The sequence below is a fragment of the Oncorhynchus nerka genome, linkage group LG2 (genome assembly GCF_034236695.1).
Source record: "Oncorhynchus nerka isolate Pitt River linkage group LG2, Oner_Uvic_2.0, whole genome shotgun sequence".
NCBI classification, from domain to species: Eukaryota; Metazoa; Chordata; class Actinopteri; order Salmoniformes; family Salmonidae; genus Oncorhynchus; species Oncorhynchus nerka.
Genome location: NC_088397.1, coordinates 10502203 through 10527301, shown reverse-complemented (window position 1 = coordinate 10527301; position 25099 = coordinate 10502203). Strand labels below are relative to the sequence as shown.

General features: G+C 49.6%; 2 protein-coding genes across 6 annotated transcripts in view; one reads left to right on the top strand and one right to left on the bottom strand.

The window, feature by feature from the left end:
• trak2 (trafficking protein, kinesin binding 2) overlaps positions 1-25099 on the bottom strand; it is a 76004-nt gene that overhangs the window by 21211 nt on the left and 29694 nt on the right. For 2 of the 5 annotated variants that reach the window (XM_065023127.1, XM_065023133.1), the window contains 8 exons: positions 9918-9965; positions 9339-9415; positions 9111-9227; positions 8734-8943; positions 7087-7165; positions 6833-6963; positions 6674-6748; positions 3565-3702 (listed from right to left, as the gene is read on the bottom strand). In XM_065023127.1, coding sequence (XP_064879199.1) covers positions 3565-3702; positions 6674-6748; positions 6833-6963; positions 7087-7165; positions 8734-8943; positions 9111-9227; positions 9339-9415; positions 9918-9965 — 875 coding nt within the window. Of the gene's footprint in view, positions 1-3564; positions 3703-6673; positions 6749-6832; positions 6964-7086; positions 7166-8733; positions 8944-9110; positions 9228-9338; positions 9416-9917; positions 9966-10688; positions 10715-25099 lie in introns of those variants that run through there. The other 3 variants (XM_065023131.1, XM_065023137.1, XM_065023136.1) reach the window with 2 other exon arrangements.
• Positions 17586-24901, top strand: LOC115123896 (E3 ubiquitin-protein ligase TRIM21-like). The gene is made up of 2 exons (XM_065023147.1): positions 17586-18424; positions 23934-24901. The coding sequence occupies exons 1-2, from the start codon at positions 17586-17588 to the stop codon at positions 24364-24366; spliced, it is 1272 nt and encodes a 423-aa protein (XP_064879219.1). The 3' UTR covers positions 24367-24901.

Genomic DNA, 25099 nt, shown 5'->3' with positions numbered 1-25099 from the left:
CCACCGAGTCAATGTGGAGGCTATATACAGGGGGTACCGGTACCACCAGTCAATGTGGAGGCTATATACAGGGGGTACCGGGTACCACCGAGTCAATGTGGAGGCTATATACAGGGGGTACCGGGTACCACCGAGTCAATGTGGAGGCTATATACAGGGGGTACCGGGTACCACCGAGTCAATGTGGAGGCTATATACAGGGGGTACCACCGAGTCAATGTGGAGGTTATATACAGGGGGTACCGGGTACCACCGAGTCAATGTGGAGGCTATATACAGGGGGTACCGGGTACCACCGAGTCAATGTGGAGGCTATATACAGGGGGTACCGGGTACCACCGAGTCAATGTGGAGGCTATATACAGGGGGTACCACCGAGTCAATGTGGAGGCTATATACAGGGGGTACCACCGAGTCAATGTGGAGGCTATATACAGGGGTACCACCGAGTCAATGTGGAGGCTATATACAGGGGGTACCACCGAGTCAATGTGGAGGCTATATACAGGGGGTACCGCTGCACGAGTCAATGTGGAGGCTATATACAGGGGGTACCGGTACCGAGTCAATGTGGAGGCTATATACAGGGGGTACCGGTACCGAGTCAATGTGGAGGCTATATACAGGGGGTACCGGTACCGAGTCAATGTGGAGGCTATATACAGGGGGTACCACCGAGTCAATGTGGAGGCTATATACAGGGGGTACCGGTATCTGTCCGAGTCAATGTGGAGGCTATATACAGGGGGTACCACCGAGTCAATGTGGAGGCTATATACAGGGGGTACAGCACCGAGTCAATGTGGAGGCTATATACAGGGGGTACCAGTACAGAGTCAATGTGGAGGCTATATACAGGGGGTACCGGTACCGAGTCAATGTGGAGGCTATATACAGGGGGTACCAGTACAGAGTCAATGTGGAGGCTCTATACAGGGGGTACGGGTACAGAGTCAATGTGGAGGCTCTATACAGGGGGTACCGGTACCAAGTCAATGTGCGGGGGTACAGGATAGTCAAGGTAATTTGTAAAGTGACTATGCATAGATAATAAACAGCGAGTAGCAGCACTGTAAAAACACTGGGGGGGTCAATGTAGATCGTCTGGGTGGCCATTTGATTAGTTGTTCAGCAGTCTTATGGCTTGTGGGTAAAAGCTGTTAAGGAGACTTGGAGCACCGGTACCGCTTGCCGTGCGGTAGCAGAGAGAACAGTCTACGACTTGGGTGACTGGAGTCTGACAATTTTTTGGACCTTCCTCTGACACTACCTAGTATATAGGTCCTGGATGTCAGGAAGTTTGACCCCAGTGATGTACTGGGCCTGTCAGTCAGATGCCGAGCAGTTGCCATACCAGGCTGGGATGCAACCGGTCAGGATGCTCTTGATGGTGCAGCTGTGGAACTTTGAGGATCTGGGGACCCATGCCAAATCTTTTTAGTTTACCCGAGTGGGAAAAGGTGTTCTCGTGCTGTCTTCACAACTGTCTTCATGTGTTTGGACCATGACAGTTTGTTGGACACGAAGGAACTTGAAGTTCTCAAACTGCTCCACTTCAGTCCCATTGATGTTAAATGGGGGCCTTTTTGGCCCTCCATTTCCTGTAGTCCACAATCAACTCCTTTGTCTTGCTCACATTGAGAGAGGTTGTTGTCCTGGCACCACACTGCCAGGTCTCTGACCTCCTCCCTATAGGCTGTCTCATCGTTGTCGGTGAGAAGCACACACCCTTGAGGGGCCCCAGTGTTGGCAGATGTGTTGTTACCTACCCTTACTATCTGGGGGCGGCCCGTCAGGAAGTCCAGGATCCATTTGCAGAAGGAGATGTTTAGTCCCAGGGTCCTTAACTTAGTGATGAGCTTTGTGGGCACTATGATGTAGAACACTGAGCTGTAGTCAAGGAACAGCATTCTCACATGGGTGTTCCTTTTGTCCAGGTGGGAAAGGGCAGCGTTGAGTGTGATTGAGACATCTGTGGATCTGTTGGGGCGGTATGAGAATTGGAGTGGGTCTAGGGTTTCTGGCATGATGGTGTTCATGTGAGCCATGACCAGCCTTTCAAAGCACTTCATGGTTACCGGCATGTGTGCTACAGGGCAGTAGTCATTTAGGTAGGTTACCTTAGTGTTCTTGGGCACAGGGACTATTGTGGTCTGTTTGAAACATGTAGGTATTACAGACTTGGCCAGGGAGAGTTGAAAATGTCAGTGAAGACACTTGGCAGTTTGTCCGCGCATGCTTTTAGTACACGTCCTGGTAATCCGTCTGGCCCCGCGGCTTTGTGAATGTTGACCTGTTTAAAGGTCTTGCACACATTAGCTACGGAGAGCATGATCACACAGTCCTCCGGAACAGCTGGTGCTCTCATGCATGCTTCAATGTTGCTTGCCGCAAAGCAACCATAAAAGGCATTTAGCTTGTCTGGTAGCCTCGCGTCACTGGGCAGCTTGCGGCTGGGTTTCCCTTCATAGTACGTAATAGTTTTCAAGCCCTGCCACATCCAGAGCCGGTGTAGTAGGATTCAATCTTAGTCCTTTATTGACACTTTGCCTGTTTGATGGTTCGTCTTAGCGCATAGCGGGATTTCTTACAAGCGTCCGGATTAGTGTCCAGCTCCTTGAAAGAGGCAGCTCTAGCCTTTAGCTTGGTGTGGATGAATCCTGTGATCCATGGCTTCTCAAGGCAGGCCTGGTTGTTGCTAGATATGTTTGCTTTGGAGACAATTTTAGCTAACCCTTTTCCTAACCTTAATCTAATTTTTCTAACCTGCTATGAAAAGTGACTTCTGCTAGTAAAAACCGGCAGACCTGAGGTTTCCACTAATGCAATACAGCCTCCTGCCCAACTTCCACATAACATAATAATTTGGATAGCTCATGTGGGTGCTAGAAAGCAGGGCAGGTAGTGCTAGGTATCAACAGCCAATCAACTAGGGGTTGGAAGCTATAGTGAGCTTAGATTGGTCAATAGCGGCACAATGTCGCAGAGTATTTGCAAAAACTTCAGCTTTCCCCATTTTTAGTACCTCCCTGTTCATGCTTCCTAAACCATGCTCGCATCACCCGACGGCCCCCCCACCCATTTCACTCCATAGAAAATGAATGAGGCTCCGTTGTTTAATCACCCCCAGCGTGCTACGTGGAAATGCATGTTACCTCACGTTGGTCAGTGTGTGAAGCTGGGCACAGTGCACAGTTTAACTAGACTAATGATATTGCCTGGGGTTGTTCGACATGCAAAATGACTTGCAGATCAATGACGGTCAACACAGTTACATGCAGTTCAACACTGAAGGAGAGGACACGTCAGTTGTCACAAAATATGAGGTATTTTCTGAAGGTAGAAAGAATATAATATGAAAAGATATGAGTGAACCAGCGTTGTTTTCACTTTGAATAGATTTTCTGACCGATGCATTCTACATTTGGTTCGGTTTGGGTTCCGCGGACCGAAGCACTTGTATCTTCAACATTTTAAATCGGGGACTGCTGTGTTTTGGTGAATCGTTACATCCCTAACACACACACACACACACACACACATTACAGAAGGTATATATCTCACCATGGGGAGGAGTCCGTAGGGCAGGTGTCGTCTCATGCCTGCAGACGGAGTGTTCTTACTGCGCAGCTCCTTGATCTCTTCCTGAGACTCATGTAGCATCCCCACACACTCTACATTACGGTCCGCTAGCTCATTCAGCTACACAACACAACATAGTTAACACTCTGCTAGCTGGTTCAGCTACAAAACACAACATAGTTAACACTCTGCTAGCTGGTAATGACCCAACACAGGTCAATGACCCAACACACCTCCAGGCTGTGTAAGAGCTATTTTATCAAGAAGGAGAGTGGAGTGCTGCATCAGATGACCTGGCTTCCACAATCTCCCGACCTCAACCAAATTGAGATGGTTTGGGATGAGTCGGACCGCGGAGTGAAGGAAAAGCAGCCAAAAAGTGCTCAGCATATGTGGGAACTCCTTCAAGACTGTTGAAAAAGCATTCTAGTTGAAACTGGTTGAGAGAATGCCAAGAGTGTGCAAAGCTGTCATCAAGGTAAAGGGTGGCTATTTGAAGAATCTCAAATATAAAATATATTTAGATTTGTTTAACACTTTTTTGGTTACTATATGTATTATTTCATAGTTTATGTCTTCACTATTATTCTACAATGTAGAAAATAGTAAAAATATAAAAAATCCTTGAATGAGTAAGTGTTCTAAAACATTTGACCGGTAGAGTACGTGTTCCACAGAGGGTCAAATTAGTGTGTAGCCCAGACTGTTCAGACACTACAGGCAGAAGTTGGCAGATCGACTGTACTGAGACTTGTGTGGGGGGGTCGTAGAGAAAAACGGAGAACACCATCGTGTTAGTGAGATTCGTCTCATCTTTCCATAGAGGGGTCGTAATAGTTTTGTAGGCCAAACCGGTCGGACACTACAGATCATTCTGTGACAAGAACGATTTTCAGGATGTCTCATGGTCTGACAAACACCACTCTAGCACTGTCACCTTTCACCTCAGATGTGGAAGTGTGACATACAGTATACACATGCGGTGGAATGAGATGCATCCAATGCAAAAAAAAAACAGATATCTATATAGCTTTGATATATTTTTATGGGGATTTTCTTTGTTATGCTAATTATATTTCAGCTGGGGCAAGGACATTGACCTTAGTTTTTTTTAACCACAAACACAGTTAACCCAACGCTAGCTAGTTCAGCTACACAACAACATCGTTAACCCTCTGCTAGCTTGTTCAGCTACACAACAACATAGTTAACCCTCTGCTAGCTGGTTCACCTACACAACAACACAACATAGTTACCCTCTGCTAGCTGGTTCAGCTATACAACACAGTTAACCTCTGCTAGCTGATTCAGCTATACAACATAGTTAACCCTCTGCTAGCTGGTTCAGCTACACAACAACATAGTTAACCCTCTGCTAGCTGATTCAGCTATACAACACAGTTAACCTCTGCTAGCTGATTCAGCTATACAACACAGTTAACCCTCTGCTAGCTGATTCAGCTATACAACACAGTTAACCCTCTGCTAGCTGATTCAGCTATACAACACAGTTAACCCTCTGCTAGCTGATTCAGCTATACAACACAGTTAACCCTCTGCTAACTGATTCAGCTATACAACAATACAGTTAACCCTCTGCTAGCTAATTCAGCTATACAACAATACAGTTAACCCTCTGCTAGCTAGTTCAGCTACACAACAACATAGTTAACCCTCTGCTAGCTAGTTCAGCTACACAACAACATAGTTAACCCTCTGCTAGCTAGTTCAGCTACACAACAACATAGTTAACCCTCTGCTAGCTAGTTCAGCTACACAACAACATAGTTAACCTCTCTAGCTAGTTCAGCTACACAACAACATAGTTAACCCTCTCAGCTACACAACAACATAGTTAACCCTCTGCTAGCTAGTTCAGCTACACAACAACATAGTTAACCCTCTGCTAGCTAGTTCAGCTACACAACAACATAGTTAACCCTCTGCTAGCTAGTTCAGCTACACAACAACATAGTTAACCCTCTGCTAGCTAGTTCAGCTACACAACAACATAGTTAACCCTCTGCTAGCTAGTTCAGCTACACAACAACATAGTTAACCCTCTGCTAGCTAGTTCAGCTACACAACAACATAGTTAACCCTCTGCTAGCTAGTTCAGCTACACAACAACACAGTTAACCCTCTGCTAGCTGGTTCAGTTACACAACAACATAGTTAACCCTCTGCTAGCTGGTTCAGCTACACAACAACACAACATAGTTAACCCTCTGCTAGCTAGTTCAGCTACACAACAACACAGTTAACCCTCTGCTAGCTAGTTCAGCTACACAACGACATAGTTAACCCTCTGCTAGCTGGTTCAGCTACACAACAACATAGTTAACCCTCTGCTAGCTAGTTCAGCTACACAACAACATAGTTAACCCTCTGCTAGCTGGTTCACCTACACAACAACACAGTTAACCCTCTGCTAGCTAGTTCAGCTACACAACAACATAGTTAACCCTCTGCTAGCTAGTTCAGCTACACAACAACATAGTTAACCCTCTGCTAGCTAGTTCAGCTACACAACAACATAGTTAACCCTCTGCTAGCTGGTTCACCTACACAACAACACAGTTAACCCTCTGCTAGCTAGTTCAGCTACACAACAACATAGTTAACCCTCTGCTAGTTCAGCTACACAACAACACAGTTAACCCTCTGCTAGCTGGTTCAGTTACACAACAACATAGTTAACCCTCTGCTAGCTAGTTCAGCTACACAACACAGTTAACCCTCTGCTAGCTGGTTCAGTTACACAACAGTTAAATACCCACACTCCATGACCGTATTCCACACATACTCATTCATCAGTAATAAACCTTAACTTAAACCTTGATGCAGCTAAAAACCTTGAACACAAACTCATTGCTTGTGTCAACATAACAGACGAAACCCAAGATAATATTTTAAATACTACAACTCTGGGCCATATCATACTGCTTATCAGGTGCAGTTCTGCTCTGACATATAGCGGTGGTTCAAATGATGTTGGAGAGTTATGAAATGTTGTTCGGAAAAAGGGCCCACCTTAAGGCACTTCTATGGAGTCAGAGTTCATTGAACTGTTCATTGCTAGACAACTCACCTCTGCAGTGAGTGATCTCTGGGCATCCTTCGAGGCCTGTAGGTGAATCCTCAGCTCCTCTTTCTCCAGGGCCAGCTGGAAACACACTTCTTTAGTACTATTACTCTACAATTATTACTACAACATCAACTTCAAACTGTGCTCTTCCTCCCCCCTCACCTCTTTGACGCGGTGTTGGAGCTCTACTATCTGGGAGAGGAGCTGGGAAATCTCCTCCTGGTGTCGCATCACCTCTTCACTCTTATGGGACAGCTCCTCTGTCAGGTTCACCATCTGACTGTTGGACTCGCCTGAACCAACCAACACCCACACAGCTCTTTAATCATTAGAGATCAATAACCTAATTACTTGTTAATTGACCTGATTCATGCCTTTTTTGTGTGTGTGTGTGTGTTTGAGTGCATGTGACTCACGTAGCTCCTTGACACAGTCGCTGACCAGCTGTTGTTCTTTCTCCTCGAAGGTGATGGTCTCTGTCTTCAGATGACGGGCCTGGTCGGACCACAGGGTTTACAGTGAGGTGTTAGGAACTATCAGATGATGGGCCTGGTCGGACCACAGGGTTTACAGTGAGGTGTTAGGAACTATCAGATGACGGGCCTGGTCGGACCACAGGGTTTACAGTGAGGTGTTAGGAACTATCAGATGACGGGCCTGGTCGGACCACAGGATTTACAGTGAGGTGTTAGGAACTATCAGATGACGGGCCTGGTCGGACCACAGGGTTTACAGTGAGGTGTTAGGAACTATCAGATGACGGGCCTGGTCGGACCACAGGGTTTACAGTGAGGTGTTAGGAACTATCAGATGACGGGCCTGGTCGGACCACAGGGTTTACAGTGAGGTGTTAGGAACTATCAGATGACGGGCCTGGGGACCACAGGGTTTACAGTGAGGTGTTAGGAACTATCAGATCGGCCTGGTCGGACCACAGGGTTTACAGTGAGGTGTTAGGAACTATCAGATGATGGGCCTGGTCGGACCACAGGGTTTACAGTGAGGTGTTAGGAACTATCAGATGACGGGCCTGGTCGGACCACAGGGTTTACAGTGAGGTGTTAGGAACTATCAGATGACGGGCCTGGTCGGACCAGAGGTACAGAGGTTAGAGTAAGGTGTGAGGGGCCTGGTAGGACCAGGGGTACAGAGGTTAGAGTAAGGTGTGAGGGGCCTGGTAGGACCAGGGGTACAGAGGTTAGAGTAAGGTGTGAGGGGCCTGGTCGGACCAGAGGTACAGGGGTTAGAGTAAGGTGTGAGGGGCCTGGTAGGACCAGGGGTACAGAGGTTAGAGTAAGGTGTGAGGGGCCTGGTCGGACCAGAGGTACAGAGGTTAGAGTAAGGTGTGAGGGGACTGGTAGGACCAGGGGTACAGAGGTTAGAGTAAGGTGTGAGGGGCCTGGTAGGACCAGAGGTACAGAGGTTAGAGTAAGGTGTGAGGGGCCTGGTCGGACCAGGGGTACAGAGGTTAGAGTAAGGTGTGACGGGCCTGGTAGGACCAGAGGTACAGAGGTTAGAGTAAGGTGTGAGGGGCCTGGTAGGACCAGAGGTACAGAGGTTAGAGTAAGGTGTTAGGAACTATCAGATGACAGGCCTGGTCGGACCGGGGGTACAGAGGTTAGAGTAAGGTGTGAGGGGCCTGGTAGGACCAGGGGTACAGAGGTTAGAGTAAGGTGTGAGGGGCCTGGTAGGACCAGAGGTACAGAGGTTAGAGTAAGGTGTGAGGGCCTGGTAGGACCAGAGGTACAGAGGTTAGAGTAAGGTGTGAGGGGTAGGACCAGAGGTACAGAGGTTAGAGTAGGTGGACCAGAGGACCAGACAGAGGTTAGAGTAAGGTGTGAGGGGCCTGGTAGGACCAGAGGTACAGAGGTTAGAGTAAGGTGTGAGGGGCCCACTACGAAGCGTTTAAAAGCCTGGACCGCATAAAGTGCACAGTCGAAGTAGAATTGGCACGGACCACAGATCTGGGATCAGATCACCCTACCGTTTATCCTAACCTTAACCCTATGGGTCCTGGTCAAAAGTAGTGAACTCTAGGAAATAGGGTGTCATGTCAGCTATACCTCAGAGCGTAGGGCCAGGTTCTCCTCTTCCAGATCAGACATTTTCCCCTGCAGGGCCTCCAGCTGGCTGAGGGCCACAGCTGGTGCTAGGGGTTGGCGGGGGTACAGCGGCGTTGAGCAGCTGGAATCAGTCTCACTCTCCTCCGAAGCGCTGGCCACCATCCGCAGCAACTCATCCTTTTTCCCCAGCTCATGTTGTAGCTGGTGCACCTGGGACAGGGGGGTCAGAGGGGGTGTGGTGTGTACAGTAGTGTGTGTGTGTACAGTAGTGTGTGTGTGTGTATAGTAGTGTGTGTGTGTACAGTAGTGTGTGTGTGTGTGTGTACAGTAGTGTGTGTGTGTGTGTGTGTGTACAGTAGTGTGTGTGTGTGTGTTACCTGGTCCAGAGCCTGTGCTAGCTGTTCCTCCACAGACTCATTGCGTTCCTGGAGCAGGTGGTTCCTCTGAAGCAGAGACTGACCAATCCGAGCGGCCAGCTCCAAGTCCCGGTCCCGCTGCAATCAATGATACCATGCAACAGTTAGTCCACCAATCACGCGGCCACAATTATCAATGACAACTAATCACTGCCATGTGTCAAAGACCGTGCACCAATGAGAGCCCACCTCAGCCAATAGGTGTGTGACAACCTCAATGTCATTGTAGGTCTTGGTCATCTGCTCCACCCTATCAGCACTGAGAACTGGAGAGAGAGAGAGCGAGAGCGAGATAGATAAGAGAACAAGAGAGAACGAGAGAGAGGGAGAGAACGAGAGAGACAATCGAATTTTAGCAGGGGAACAAGAAAACACGCCAACATACACACACATGCATGTGTACTGTACACACACACCAAAATAAGCAGCACGTTCATGCACAAAGACACAGACTATATATGCTAATGCATGCGCCTCCATGCAAGCACACCAACTTTCCTGTGAAACAGCCTTAGACACTACAAGCTATGCATCCACACACTACTAGATGCCAGGATAAGCCCACTAGTGGCAGTAGACTTAGTGTGTGAGTGTCTGCTGTCCTACGGTATAGCAAGAGAGAGACTCCAGAGCTCCAGGGGGCCACTCAGTTTAGTCTAATCCAGGTTTGAGAGCACTGTCTGGGCCTACTGGAGGACTGAAGCCCTCCCCCTTACGCTCTGGAGCTATCCGTGGAGAAAGATGCAGAGAAAGAGGGAAGCACTTTACCTCGGGAGCCAGGGTGAGAGTAGGAAGAAGGATCCAGGGAAAGATAAGCTGGAGGAAGAGACAATGGAGGACAGGGAGGGGAATGAGGGAATAACAAGGAGAGACAATGGAGGACAGGGAGGGGAATGAGGGAATAACAAGGAGAGACAATGGAGGACAGGGAGGGGAATGAGGGGATAACAAGGAGAGACAACGGAGGACAGGGAGGGGAATGAGGGAATAACAAGGAGAGACAACGGAGGACAGGGAGGGGAATGAGGGAATAACAAGGAGAGACAACGGAGGACAGGGAGGGGAATGAGGGAATAACAAGGAGAGACAACGGAGGACAGGGAGGGGAATGAGGGGATAACAAGGAGAGACAACGGAGGACAGGGAGGGGAATGAGGGAATAACAAGGAAAGACAACGGAGGACAGGGAGGGGAATGAGGGAATAACAAGGAGAGACAACGGAGGACAGGGAGGGGAATGAGGGAATAACAAGGAGAGAGAGAGAAAGAGATGTTAGATGGCAAGAAAGAGGGGAATCAGCTGAGCAGAGAGAGAATATAACCTAGGAGAGAAATACCAGCTGAGCAGAGAGAGAATATAACCTAGGAGAGAAATACCTAAAAATCAAGAGAGCAATAGAGAGATAGAGGGAGAGGAAAAAAGATAGTGAGAAACAGAGAAAGAGGGACAGAAAGAGAGAGCAGAAGCAGGAGAAATTATGTGTGTACTTTAGATAGGTTTAGGGGGATTAGGATGAGTGGTTTGTTTGGGTTCAGCACCTGACTCAGAACCGCAACCCCAGCAGCGCTGCCAGATGGCCCTGGGTAGAGAGATACCAACCCATTTTATTTATTACGGTCAACCTTGACCCCTGGCCTCCAACCCCAGCCTGACCCTTTACACGAGGTCAACCTGGTAACCATCAAATAAAACAGCATTCTATGTAATACTTTGTGTGCATCATGTTTATTGCAATTCAGCTTGTAAATGTAAGGGAAAATCCATTGTCAACGTCATGTGGAGTCAGTGGCAGTGTACCTAGCCTAACGCCTCTGGTGACGGGCAGACCAGCAGCAACAGAACACAGCAGACTAGGAGACAGTGGCAGTGTACCTAGCCTAACGCCTCTGGTGACGGGCAGACCAGCAGCAACAGAACACAGCAGACTAGGAGACAGTGGCAGTGAGCCTAACGCCTCTGGTGACGGGCAGACCAGCAACAACAGAACACAGCAGACTAGGAGACAGTGGCAGTGTACCTAGCCTAACGCCTCTGGTGACGGGCAGACCAGCAGCAACAGAACACAGCAGACTAGGAGACAGTGGCAGTGTACCTAGCCTAACGCCTCTGGTGACGGGCAGACCAGCAGCAACAGAACACAGCAGACTAGGAGACAGTGGCAGTGTACCTAGCAGACTAGGAGACAGTGGCAGTGTACCTAGCCTAACGCCTCTGGTGACGGGCAGACCAGCAGCAACAGAACACAGCAGACTAGGAGACAGTGGCAGTGTACCTAGCCTAACGCCTCTGGTGACGGGGCAGACCAGAACACAGCAGACAGAACACAGTGCAGACTGGTGACGGGCAGACCAGCAGCAACAGAACACAGCAGACTAGGAGACAGTGGCAGTGTACCTGACGGGCAGACCAGCAGCAACAGAACACAGCAGCCTAACGCCTCTGGTGACGGGCAGACCAGCAGCAACAGAACACAGCAGACTAGGAGACAGTGGCAGTGTACCTAGCCTAACGCCTCTGGTGACGGGCAGACCAGCAGCAACAGAACACAGCAGACTAGGAGACAGTGGCAGTGTACCTAGCCTAACGCCTCTGGTGACGGGCAGACCAGCAGCAACAGAACACAGCAGACTAGGAGACAGTGGCAGTGTACCTAGCCTAACGCCTCTGGTGACGGGCAGACCAGCAGCAACAGAACACAGCAGACTAGGAGACAGTGGCAGTGTACCTAGCCTAACGCAGCAGACTGGTGACGGGCAGACCAGCAGCAACAGAACACAGCAGACTAGGAGACAGTGGCAGTGTACCTAGCCTAACGCCTCTGGTGACGGGCAGACCAGACAACAGAACACAGCAGACAGAACACAGCAGACGCCTCTGGTGACGGGCAGACCAGCAGCAACAGAACACAGCAGACTAGGAGACAGTGGCAGTGTACCTAGCCTAACGCCTCTGGTGACGGGCAGACCAGCAGCAACAGAACACAGCAGACTAGGAGACAGTGGCAGTGTACCTAGCCTAACGCCTCTGGTGACGGGCAGACCAGCAGCAACAGAACACAGCAGACTAGGAGACAGTGGCAGTGTACCTAGCCTAACGCCTCTGGTGACGGGCAGACCAGCAGCAACAGAACACAGCAGACTAGGAGACAGTGGCAGTGTACCTAGCCTAACGCCTCTGGTGACGGGCAGACCAGCAGCAACAGAACACAGCAGACTAGGAGACAGTGCTCCTCTGGTTTCAACGGCTGTTTACTGAAGCTGCAGTACCAAGTCACTTCACTACTTGTATTAAAGTCTCCATTTTGATCAATCACAGATACAATATGTACATACTTCTCATACTAGTTTTTCCTTCTACTTTTTATTACTACTTGTTATTTTTGGGGCTTTTGTATTTGGCATTTGATTTTTGAATGATATTGTACTGCATTTTTGAGAAGAGTTAGCGAGCGTTTCACTGTGCTGTGTGCACGTGCCTAATAAACGTTGATTTGATTGACTGGCCATATTTGATTGTGAAAGTGGAAGTATAAAGTGCAATAACTGTCCTGCTCCTCATCGTTCTACACACAGCTACACAGTCAACCTTCTGTCAAGACAAAAAGCCCCCCCCCAGGTAAGTAGAGAAAGAGAGGAACCTGGATTATTTACTCCGTAATCACACTGCTTTGTGTTTCTCACCTGCTCTTTTTTTTACTTCAGATTTGTTTAAAAAGAAAAATCTGGAATAATTTGTGAACTGACAATGTTACAAGTATGTTAAATGTCACTTATCCAAAATGTGAATACATTTACATTTAAGTCGGCAGGGTAGCCTAGTGGTTAGAGCGTTGGACTAGTAACCGGAAGGTTGCAAGTTCAAACCCCCGAGCTGACAAGGTACAAATCTGTCGTTCTGCCCCTGAACAGGCAGTTAACCCACTGTTCCCAGGCCGTCATTGAAAATAAGAATTTGTTCTTAACTGACTTGCCTGGTTAAATAAAGGTAAAAATAATAATAAAAATAAATTAAATAAAATTTAGCAGACGCTCTTATCCAGTGAGTTACAGTTAGTGAATTCATCTTAAAATAGCTAGGTGGGACAACCACCTCAGTATATATATAAGTATATTATTTTCTCTTACTACTCTCTATTAAAAGCAGGGTCTGTCTGTGGAAAACTGAATCAATATCATTTCGGTAGAACTACATTTACATACACTCGTCTTACCATATAAAGATAAATGTAGTATTCAAAGAGTGAATTTCTATGTAATTTTGGCTAATTCCAGGAAGTCCTTTCATGTTATAGTTGCTCCACAGACAGACATGGAAAACGCTGACTTATCACAACTGCTAGGGGCTTCCTGTCCTGACCATATTTGGTAAGAAGAGGTCCAGTGCAAGGCAGAAGGAAACTGAAAGTGGGTTGATGTTTTTTCACAGATCTCCATACAATTTTCTGTTCCCAAAACTTATGAAAAAGGTCCACTGAGTTTTCTAGACTTGACTCATGGACAACCTTTCAACCTGTATACAGATTGGACGTTTCATCCATCATTTTGCTCCTCTTGTCTGCCTTATCACTGGACTTCCTCTTCTTACCAAATATGGTCAGGACAGGAAGCCCATAACAAACGTGAGGATATCCTCTATATGTGATCCATCCCCGTTCTCCTTATCACATCTATAGTGCATCTATAACCATAAAATGTCCTTCCTGGAACGAGAAAGCCTTATACTGAAATTCGCTATTTGAATACTAGAGGACAACCTGTCACATCCACTAGGGGCTTCATCTCCTTACCATATCTGAAACTGGGTTGACATTCAGCAAAACGTTTTCAGAGATGAAAATCCGATTTCACTACAATTTTCTGTTCCCAAAACTAGAATCCGTTATGAATAAAATCCACAAGGTTTTGTAGACTTGGCTCTAAAGTCCAACCATATTGGTTGAATTACCAGTGCCCCCCCCCCCCCCCCCACCCCCACACACACAAAAACAATTACCCAGAACATAATTGTTGTAATGATCAGGCTTCGCTGTACTGCTACTTCCGAATGCCCAAGTGAAAAATGATTATGATAACACCATTATTACAGCTGAACCAGCTGGTTTCTAGCCCCAACTGTTTAACCCATATTACCAGAGCAACATGGTGTTCCTATGGAGGACTGAAGGCACATTGTACCAATGTACCAATGTTTATTTTATTTAGAGCCCTGTCAATGGCAACCTTTCTATTCAACAAGTATGTTGTTTAGAAGGAGTCAATTCCATTTCTGGCACAGGCAGACTTTGTGCTTGGCTCTACCCATAGTATGACAATTCTCATTGTAAAAGACGCAAGAAGGCTGAGTTCACCAGTCCGCTTCCCTTCATGGATGTAGTATGACAATTCTCATTGTAAAAGACGCCTGAAGGCTGAGTTCACCAGTCCGCTTCCCTTCATGGATGTAGTATGACAATTCTCATTGTAAAAGACGCCTGAAGGCTGAGTTCACCAGTCCGCTTCCCTTCATGGATGTAGTATGACAATTCTCATTGTAAAAGACGCCTGAAGGCTGAGTTCACCAGTCCGTTTCCCTTCATGGATGTAGTATGACAATTCTCATTGTAAAAGACGCCTGAAGGCTGAGTTCACCAGTCCGTTTCCCTTCATGGATGTAGTATGACAATTCTCATTGTAAAAGACGCCTGAAGGCTGAGTTCACCAGTCCGCTTCCCTTCATGGATGTAGTATGACAATTCTCATTGTAAAAGACGCCTGAAGGCTGAGTTCACCCGTCCGTTTCCCTTCATGGATGTAGTATGACAATTCTCATTGTAAAAGACGCCTGAAGGCTGAGTTCACCAGTCCGTTTCCCTTCATGGATGTAGTATGACAATTCTCATTGTAAAAGACGCCTGAAGGCTGAGTTCACCAGTCCGTTTCCCTTCATGGATGTAGTAAGAGACATCTGGACGAGCTCAGCCATCCACACAAACAGACGCGCAATTATTGAACTGGGAACATTTTCATGCTGTGAGAAATTTGACAACATGACGTCACAATCAGAAGGATCGGGAACTATTTCACACTGGGAAGATGTTTATATTTGACAACATGACGTCACAATCAGAAGGATCGGGAACTATTTCACACTGGGAAGATGTTTATATTTGACAACATGACGTCACAATCAGAAGGATCGGGAACTATTTCACACTGGGAAGATGTTTATATTTGACAACATCACGTCACAATCAGAAGGATCGGGAACTATTTCACACTGGGAAGATGTTTATATTTGACAACATGACGTCACAATCAGAAGGATCGGGAACTATTTCACACTGGGAAGACGTTTATATTTGACAACATGACGTCACAATCAGAAGGATCGGGAACTATTTCACACTGGGAAGATGTTTATATATGACACACTTCATGTATCAGTCTGGCATGTGGCAAACCACCTCATTTAAACAGTTTGAGTGCATGTCTGTAACGGCAGGTATTATTCAAAACTACTTGTCAGCGATTGGATCACATGTTCCATTCAATCAGAGGACGGCCTAATTCAAAGCACACTATTTGGTTGCGTGGGTTTTTGTCCCAAATACACCCCCTGTTTCTAAGGAGGAAGCTGATTGGACCAGCCATTTTCTTTCTTATTCCAAACGTCCTTCTGTTGGAGAAAGCCCAGACTTATATGTGCAGTAAAACAGAATCAGTCTGTTGCCACAAGGTTATGAACGATCTAAGGTGAGCTATAAGAATATTCGGTTCCTCCACAGAGTGAGAAAAGGTTTGGCACTTGGGACAAATGCCTGTGACAGATAGCATGCAACATTTTAAAGTAGTCAACGGAGTGGGACTTGCTGTGGGTTAGGGAGAGATCAGATAACTCCATCCAGATCAGTTGAAGGGATCAGACACTACTGATCAGACACTACTGATCAGACACTACTGAGCAGACACTACTGAGCAGACACTACTGAGCAGACACTACTGAGCAGACACTACTGAGCAGACACTCCAGCGTGGAAGGTGGCAGTAAATCACCAACATTGGCTCTACAACCCCTCAAAAACAGGAAGGAAGAAAATGTACCAACTACTTTAAAATGGAGCTGGCCCTCCATGACACTGCCCAATGCCAAAGATAAGAGGTTCCACGTGCACCCTCTAAAACCTGCTAGAGACAGTCCTGACATCAGGGACTTGGGTTTTGGATTGGTCCTGAATGTGTTTTTATCTTGTAGATGTGTCTGTGGAGGGTTTAGAAACAAATGGAAGGATTTACAAAAAAGCATTAAGGTTGTCCCGTTCCACTCAATAGCTGAAGGAGTGAGACCAAAAAACAGGACCTATTCAAACAAAGGACTGATCTCCTATGGCTCAGTAGGTCACAGCCCCAAACGCTGTGACGTTCACACAGAGTTAGACCAGCCAACATGAAAAAATACAAAAGCATTTGGTAGAACTGAAACAAGACCACTTTCTCTTGGTCACAGATGGACAAACATCACTTTGTACTTAAAGCGGAAGTTGCTACAAGTCGGCAGGTATTTAAATGGCACCTGTGCATTGCTCAGAGCCAGCAGGGAAGACCATTCACTATCATCAGTTCTATGAATTGGTGCCATATTGTACTTTCACTAAATATATTATTTTCCAGGTGAAATCATATAGTTAGTCAATATATCATTTAATTATTACTATATTTATATACTACTTATTTCAGGCCCCATTCAACCACTTTTGTTGAATAGGAAACACATTCTATTTTGGGCTCCCGAGTGGCGCAGCATCTCAGTGCTAGAGCCGTCACTATAGACCCTGGTTCGATCCCGGGCTGTATCACAACCGGCCGTGATCGGGAGTCCAATAGGGCACAATTGGCTCAGCATTGTCCGGGTTAGGGGAGGGTTTGGCCTGGGTAGGCCGTCATTCTAAATAAGAATTTGATCTTAACTGACTTGCCTAGTTAAATAAAAGGTTAAATAAATAAAAATAAATGTTGTCATCAAATTTCTACTATGTACTTGAGCTTGTGTCCTCAAAAGTGAGTGACTACAGCTCAGCAACTTATAACAATTTTTACCAGGATGGTGAGCTTTTAACTGTGTGCGACATTATTAGGTCTTGTTTATGGCCCTCTCATGATAGACATAGATAACCAATTATTTATTAAGGTATAAATCTACTTTTTGCTATGACCTCTAACAGAATATATCTAACTCTGTGGCTGCCTTTTTTTTAAACAGAATGGCAAACTAAAGTAGTCCAGTGGGTGGGACTTGTTCTGGGTTAGGGAGGGATCACAGGATTCCATCCAAGCCAGTGGAAGGGATCAACCAATAAATCATATTCCTGAACAAACACTCCAGTACAGCAGGGGGCAGTAAAACACTAAAATGAAGACAGCTACATTTCTAACTCTGTGGTCTTCTATTAGGTTTCAGAAATGTCCACCTCCAGCACTGTCCCGTCTGAAGAGCAGTTCCTGTGCTCTGTCTGTCTGGATGTGTTCACTGAGCCAGTCTCTATTCCATGTGGACACAACTTCTGCAAGGTCTGTATCAGTGAATACTGGAACACCACTGCCCTGTGCCAGTGTCCACTGTGTAAGGACACATTCAATAGAAGACCGGACCTAAAAACCAACACAACACTCAGAGATGTTGCAGATCATTTTAAGAGGATGAAGGTCACAGACAGAGAGGAGTCCTCTTCCAAGCCTGGAGAAGTAGCACAAGTGCAGCAGATGGTCCAGGAGCGACTGCTGAAGGTTAAAGACATCAAATACTCAGTAGAGCTCAGCCAGAGAGAAGCAGAGAGAGAGATAGCAGGAAGTGTGGAGGTCTTCACTGCTCTGGTGCGCTCCATTGAGAGAAGTCAGGGTGAGGTTATTGAGGAGGTTGAGGAGAAGCAGAAAGCAGCTGAGAGGCAGGCTGAAGGGCTCATTGAAGAACTGGAGCAGGAAATCACTGAGCTGCTGAGGAGAGGCACTGAGCTGGACCACGTCCACCAGAACTCTGCATCCCCAATCAAGGACTGGTCTGAGATCAGTGTTCACAGGGATCTGCATGTAGGAACTGTGAGGAGAGCTCTGTCTCAGCTGGAGGAGATGCTTCAGAAAGAGATGGAGAAGTTGTGTAATGCTGAGCTGAAGATGATACAGCAGTGGTCAGTGGATGTGACTCTGGATCCTGATACAGCACATCCCAAGCTCATTGTTTCTAAGGACAGGAAACAAGTGAGCTATGGAGACATACGGCAGAATATCCCTGACAACCCAAAGCGGTTTGGACGTTATCTATCGGTCCTGGGAAAGAAGGGCTTCTCCTCAGGGAGATTCGACTTTGAGGTTCAGGTTAGGGGAAAAATTCAGTGTTAGAAGTGGCCAGAAAGTCCATCATCAGGAAAGGCCCAACAGCTCTCCACCTCTACACCCCTCTCTCTTCCACCCCCACATCCCTCCCTCTTCCACCCCCCCCCCTCTCTACCACCCTCCATCTCCCTCCACCTCACTTCCACCCTCCACCTCCCTTCCGCCCTCCACCTCCCTCCACCTCACTTCCTCCCTCCACCTCACTTCCGCCCTCCACCTCACTTCCGCCCTCCACCTCACTTCCGCCCTCCACCTCCCTTCCGCCCTCCACCTCCCTTCCCTCCACCTCACTTCCGCCCTCCACCTCCCTCCATCTCACTTCTGCCCTCCACCTCCCCCATTCCTGCCCTCCACCACCTCCCTTCCGCCCTCCACCACACCTCTTCCGCCCTCCACCTCCCTTCCGCCCTCCACCTCACTTCCGCCCTCCACCTCCCTCCATCTCACTTCCGCCCTCCACCTCACTTCCGCCCTCCACCTCCCTCCACCTCACTTCCACCCTCCACCTCCCTTCCGCCCTCCACCTCCCTCCACCTCACTTCCGCCCTCCACCTCCCTCCATCTCACTTCCGCCCTCCACCTCCCTTCATCTCCACCACCGCCCTTCCACCTCCACCACCTCCTTCCCCTCCACCACCTCCTTCCGCCCTCCACCTCTCCCTTCCGCCTCCACCTCCTCCCGCCCTCCACCTCCCTCCATCTCACTTCCGCCCTCCACCACCTCCCTTCCGCCCTCCACCACCTCCCTTCCACCCTCCACCTCACTTCCACCCTCCACCTCACTTCCGCCTCCACCTCCCTCCATCTCACTTCCGCCCTCCACATCACTTCCGCCTCCACATCCCTCCACCTCACTTCCGCCCTCCACCTCCCTTCCGCCTCCACCTCCCTCCACCTCACTTCCACCCTCCACCTCCCTTCCGCCCTCCACCTCCCTCCACCTCCACCTCCTCCACCTCACTTCCCCTCCACCTCCCTCCATCTCACTTCTGCCCTCCACCTCCCTTCCGCCCTCCACCACCTCCCTTCCGCCTCCTCCACCACCTCCCTCCACCTCCCTCCATCTCACTTCCGCCCTCCACCTCCCTTCCATCCACCACCTTCCTTGCCCTCCACCACCTCCCTTCCGCCCTCCACCACCTCACTTCCGCCCTCCACCATCTCACTTCCGCCTCCACCTCCCTTCCGCCCTCCACCTCCCTCCATCTCCTTCCGCCCTCCACCACCTCCCTTCCGCCCTCCACCACCTCCCTTCCACCCTCCACCTCACTTCCGCCTCCACCTCACTTCCGCCCTCCACCTCCCTCCATCTCACTTCCGCCCTCCACCTCCTCCCCTCCACCTCCTCCACCTCACTTCCGCCCTCCACCTCCCTTCCGCCCTCCACCACCTCACCTCCGCCCTCCACCTCCCTCCATCTCACTTCCGCCCTCCACCTCCCTCCCTTCCTCCACCTCCACCACCTCCCTTCCGCCTCCACCACCTCCTTCCGCCTCCACCTCCTCCATCTCACTTCTGCCCTCCACCTCCTTCCGCCTCCACCACCTCCCTTCCGCCTCCACCACCTCCCTTCCGCCCTCCACCTCCCTCCATCTCACTTCTGCCCTCCACCTCCCTTCCCATCCACCTTCCGCCCCTCCACCTCCCTTCCGCCTCCACCTCCACCATCTCCCTTCCGCCCTCCACCTCCCCTCCACCACCTCCTTCCGCCTCCACCCCTCCACCTCCCTCCATCTCACTTCCGCCCTCCACCACCTCCCTTCCGCCCTCCACCACCTCCCTTCCGCCTCCCTCCTCTCACTTCCGCCCTCCTCCACCTCACTTCCGCCCTCCACCTCCCTCCCATCTCACTTCCCCCTCCACCACCCCCTTCCGCCCTCCACCACCTCCCTTCCGCCCTCCACCACCTCCCTTCCGCCCTCCTCCACCTCCCTTCCGCCCTCCACCTCACTTCCGCCTCCACCTCCCTCCATCTCACTTCCGCCCTCCACATCACTTCCCTCCACCTCCACTTCCGCCCTCCACCTCCCTCCGCCCTCCATCTCACTTCCCCCTCCACCTCCCTCCTCTCCTTCCGCCCTCCCTCCACCTCCCTTCCGCCCTCCACCACCTCACTTCCGCCCTCCACCTCCACCTCCCTCCATCTCACTTCCGCCCTCCACCACCTCCCTTCCGCCCTCCACCACCTCCTTCCGCCTCCACCCCCCCTTCCGCCCTCCCTCCACCTCACTTCCGCCCTCCACCTCACTCCATCTCACTTCCGCCCTCCACCTCCCTTCCGCCCTCCACCACCTCCCTTCCGCCCTCCACCTCACTTCCGCCTCCACCTCCCTCCATCTCACTTCCGCCCTCCCATCACTTCCCCCCTCCACCTCACTTCCGCCCTCCACCTCCGCCTCCACTTCCGCCCTCCACCTCACTTCCGCCCTCCACCTCCCTCCACCTCACTTCCGCCTCCACCACCTCCCTTTCCGCCCTCCACCACCTCCCTTCCGCCCTCCACCTCCTCCACCTCACTTCCGCCTCCACCTCACTTCCGCCCTCCTCCACCTCACTTCCGCCCTCCACCACCTCCATCTCCTTCCCCTCCACCTCCTTCCTCCACCATCTCACTTCCGCCTCCACCACCCCTTCCGCCCTCCACCACCTCACTTCCGCCCTCCACCACCTCCCTTCCTCCCCTCCTCCACCTCACTTCCCCCACCACCTCACTTCCGCCTCCTCCACCTCACTTCCTCACCTCCACCTCCTCCATCTCACTTCCGCCCCTCCACCACCTCCCTTCCGCCCTCCACCACCTCACTTCCGCCCTCCACCACCTCACTTCCGCCCTCCACCACCTCCTTCCGCCCTCCACCACCTCACTTCCGCCCTCCACCACCTCACTTCCGCCTCCCACCTCCTCTCCACCTCCCTCCCTCTCACTTCCGCCTCCACCTCCCTTCCGCCCTCCACCTCCCTCCCTTCCGCCCTCCCCTCACTTCCGCCTCCACCTCCTCCACCTCCACCTCCCTCCACCTCACTTCCGCCCTCCACCTCCTTCCGCCCTCCACCTCCCCTCACCTTCCGCCCTCCCCTCACTTCCGCCCTCCACCTCCCCTCCACCTCCACCTCCCTCTCACTTCCGCCCACCTCCCTTCCGCCTCCACCTCCCCCACCTCACTTCCGCCCTCCTCTCACTTCCGCCTCCACCTCCCTTCCGCCCTCCACCCTCCACCTCACTCCCTCCACCACCTCACTTCCGCCCTCCACCACCTCACTTCCGCCCTCCACCACCTCACTTCCGCCCTCCACCACCTCACTTCCGCCCTCCACCACCTCCTTCCTCCCTCCACCACCTCACTTCCGCCCTCCACCACCTCACTTCCGCCCTCCACCACCTCACTTCCGCCCTCCACCACCTCACTTCCGCCCTCCACCACCTCACTTCCGCCCACCACCTCTCCGCCCTCCACCACCTCCTCTCCCCTCCCTCTCGCTTCCGCCTCCCTCCACCTCCCACCTCCCTCCCTCCGCCCTCCCACCTCCCCCTCCACCTCCTCCACCTCCCTCCCTCTCACTTCCGCCCTCCACCTCTCCACCTCCCTCCCTCTCACTTCCGCCCTCCACCCTCCACCCCTCCCCTCTCCTCCCCCTCCACCTCTCCACCGCCCTCCCTCTCACTTCCGCCTCCACCCTCCACCTCCCTCCACCTCCACCTCCACCTCCGCCTCCACCTCTCCACCGCCTCCCTCCACCTCTCCACCTCCCTCCACCTCTCCATCTCCACCGCCCTCCACCCTCCACCGTCTTCCCACCTCACTCCCTCCCTCTATCGCCCTCCCTCACTCCACCTCGCCACCCCCTCCCTCCACCTCGCCACCCCCCACTACCCTCCCTCCCTCCCTCACTCACTCCACCTCGCCACCCCCCTCCACTACCCTCCCTCCTTCTCTCTTCCCCTCCAGCACCAAGGGTTAAAAATACATACAGGCCCTGGTGCCATCTGAGACAAAGGAAGGAACAGACATGTTCACTGGACCAACACTGGGCTCTGATACATTTATACATGACTCAAAAACGTACACCCACAAGTTTGCGCTTACCTAGACAACCTTAAAATGGTCAAATAAACTAAACTAAACCAAGCACAGAGGAAGTGCAACAGTTAAGTTCTGGGCAGAACAGGGATGAGTTGAGAGGTTACTTTTAGCTAAAGTGAAAGTACAAGTGCATAACTCTCCTGCTCCTCGTTGTTCTACACACAGCTACACAGTCCACCTTCAGTCAAGAGGGAAAACACACCCAGGTAAGTAGAGAAAGAAAAATATTAACTTGGACACTGGTGATTATTTTATTCCATAATTACATTACTTCTTGTGTGTGTGTGTGTATGTGTGTGTGTCTCACCTGTTCTTATTTGATATTTGTAAAAAAAAAAAAAAAAAAAAAAAACTGGGATAAATGTGAGAATTTACAATGTTCTGCCCCATAATATAGAAAGGTAGAACAAATGATCCATCTCCTGGATATCGTTTCTCTATCTACAGTACTCTGGGTAAAAAGCATGATCTGTCTGTGGAACACTGAATCCATATTATTTTGGTAGAGCTATGTACACTCTTGTTTTACCTTCTAAAGATGCATTTAATAATCAAATAATGAATTTCTATCCAAAACTGACTCATTCCAGCAAGTCATTTTATAGAACTGGTTTTTCCACAGATAGAATGGGGAAAACAAGTTTGTTCACACAGAGACAAAAGCCTGTGATGACATGCATCCTTTTAAAGTAGTCCAGTGGGTGGGACTTGTTCTGGGTTAGGGAGGGATCACAGGATTCCATCCAAGCCAGTGGAAGGGATCAACCAATAAATCATGTTCCTGAACAAACACTCCAGTACAGCAGGGGGCAGTAAAACACTAAAATGAAGACAGCTACATTTCTAACTCTGTGGTCTTCTATTGGGTTTCAGTAATGTCCACCTCCAGCACTGTCCTGTCTGAAGAGCAGTTCCTGTGCTCTATCTGTCTGGATGTGTTCACTGATCCAGTCTCTATTCCATGTGGACACAACTTCTGCAAGGTCTGTATCAGTGAATACTGGAACACCACTGCCCTGTGCCAGTGTCCACTGTGTAAGGACACATTCAATAGAAGACCGGACCTAAAAACCAACACAACACTCAGAGAAGTTGCAGATCATTTTAAGAGGATGAAGGTCAGAGACAGAGAGGAGTCCTCTTCCAAGCCTGGAGAAGTAGCACAAGTGCAGCAGATGGTCCAGGAGCGACAGGATCCTGAGCTGAGGAGGTTACGGCAGTGGTCAGTGGATGTGACTCTGGATCCTGATACAGCACACTGCAAGCTCATTGTGTCGGAGAACAGGAAACAAGTGAGCTATGGAGACATACGGCAGATTCTCCCTGACCTCCCAGAGAGGTTTGAATGTTATCTATCGGTCCTGGGAAAGGAGGGCTTCTCCTCAGGGAGATTCTACTTTGAGGTTCAGGTGAGAGGGAAGATTGAATGGCAGGTAGGAGTGGCCAGAGAGTCCATCATCAGGAAGGGCCCAACGGCTGTAAGCCCTGAGGGTGGACTCTGGACTCTGTATAGGAATAGGAATAAGTATATAGCCAAGGACACACCCCATATGCACCTCTTCCTGAGTCAGAAACCCCAGAAGGTGGGGGTGTTTGTGGATTACGAGGAGGGTCAGATCTCCTTTTATGATGTAGAAAACTGGTCTCATATCTACTCTTTCACTGGTTGTACCTTCACTGAGAAGCTATATCCATACTTGAACCCCTGTGATAATGAGGAGGGTCCAAACTCAGCCCCATTGGTCATCTCTCCTGTCAATCACACTGACTGAATTGGGGTCCAATAAGGCAGAAGTGCTGATAATATTGGGCCGCTTTTCAAGGTGTCTGCCAAGAAGTCGTACACCAAATTTCATAACATCTAGGGATTTAACATCATGTCAGAAACTACATCAACATGATCATCTGAAGCATGACTGCAATTTATCTAACGTGGTGTTCAATGATTGGTTCATTTGTGCAGCATGACTTCTTTGCGGCCTGTTTAGACCATGATGTTTGATATGGTTTTGGTGTTAAAATCAGAGGATGATGCTTGAAATCTGATCTACAGTAGAATATGTTTTAGTTTGTGTCTTTGTTCCCATTTCTTTTCCCCATGTTTCAGTATAGTGTGTTGAGACGTTGTTTGGATTCATTTGGGAGTATGTACTGAATTATCCAAATCTAGTACAATGCATCCAATTTCTTGTGAGTTTTCATTGTATGTGGTCAATGTCAAATAAACATAATAAATACAGTGAATAAATGTGTTGTTCTTGTTTTTATGAGTCTAAGTTGTTTATAAGAACGATGCATCCCAGAGGGCAGTGGAACAGAGGGGTTACTGCAGCAGTGCATTGTAGTAATCTGAGACCCACACTGACCTCTAGATCTGGCTGTTCCCTCCACCTCCCTCTACCTCCCAGCACCAAGGGTTAAAATACATACAGGCCCTGGTGCCATCTGAGACACATGAAGAAACAGACATGTTCACTGGACCAACACTGGGCTTTGATACATTTA

What these genes read in the sequence shown, in the direction of transcription:
- LOC115123896 (XM_065023147.1), top strand. Translation starts at nt 17,586, where the DNA reads ATGTCCACCTCCAGCACTGTCCCGTCTGAAGAGCAGTTCCTGTGCTCT. An exon ending in ATCCCTGACAACCCAAAGCG is followed by an intron (nt 18,425 to 23,933) that starts GTTTGGACGTTA and finishes CCTCCCAGAGAG; the next exon opens with GTTTGAATGTTATCTATCGG.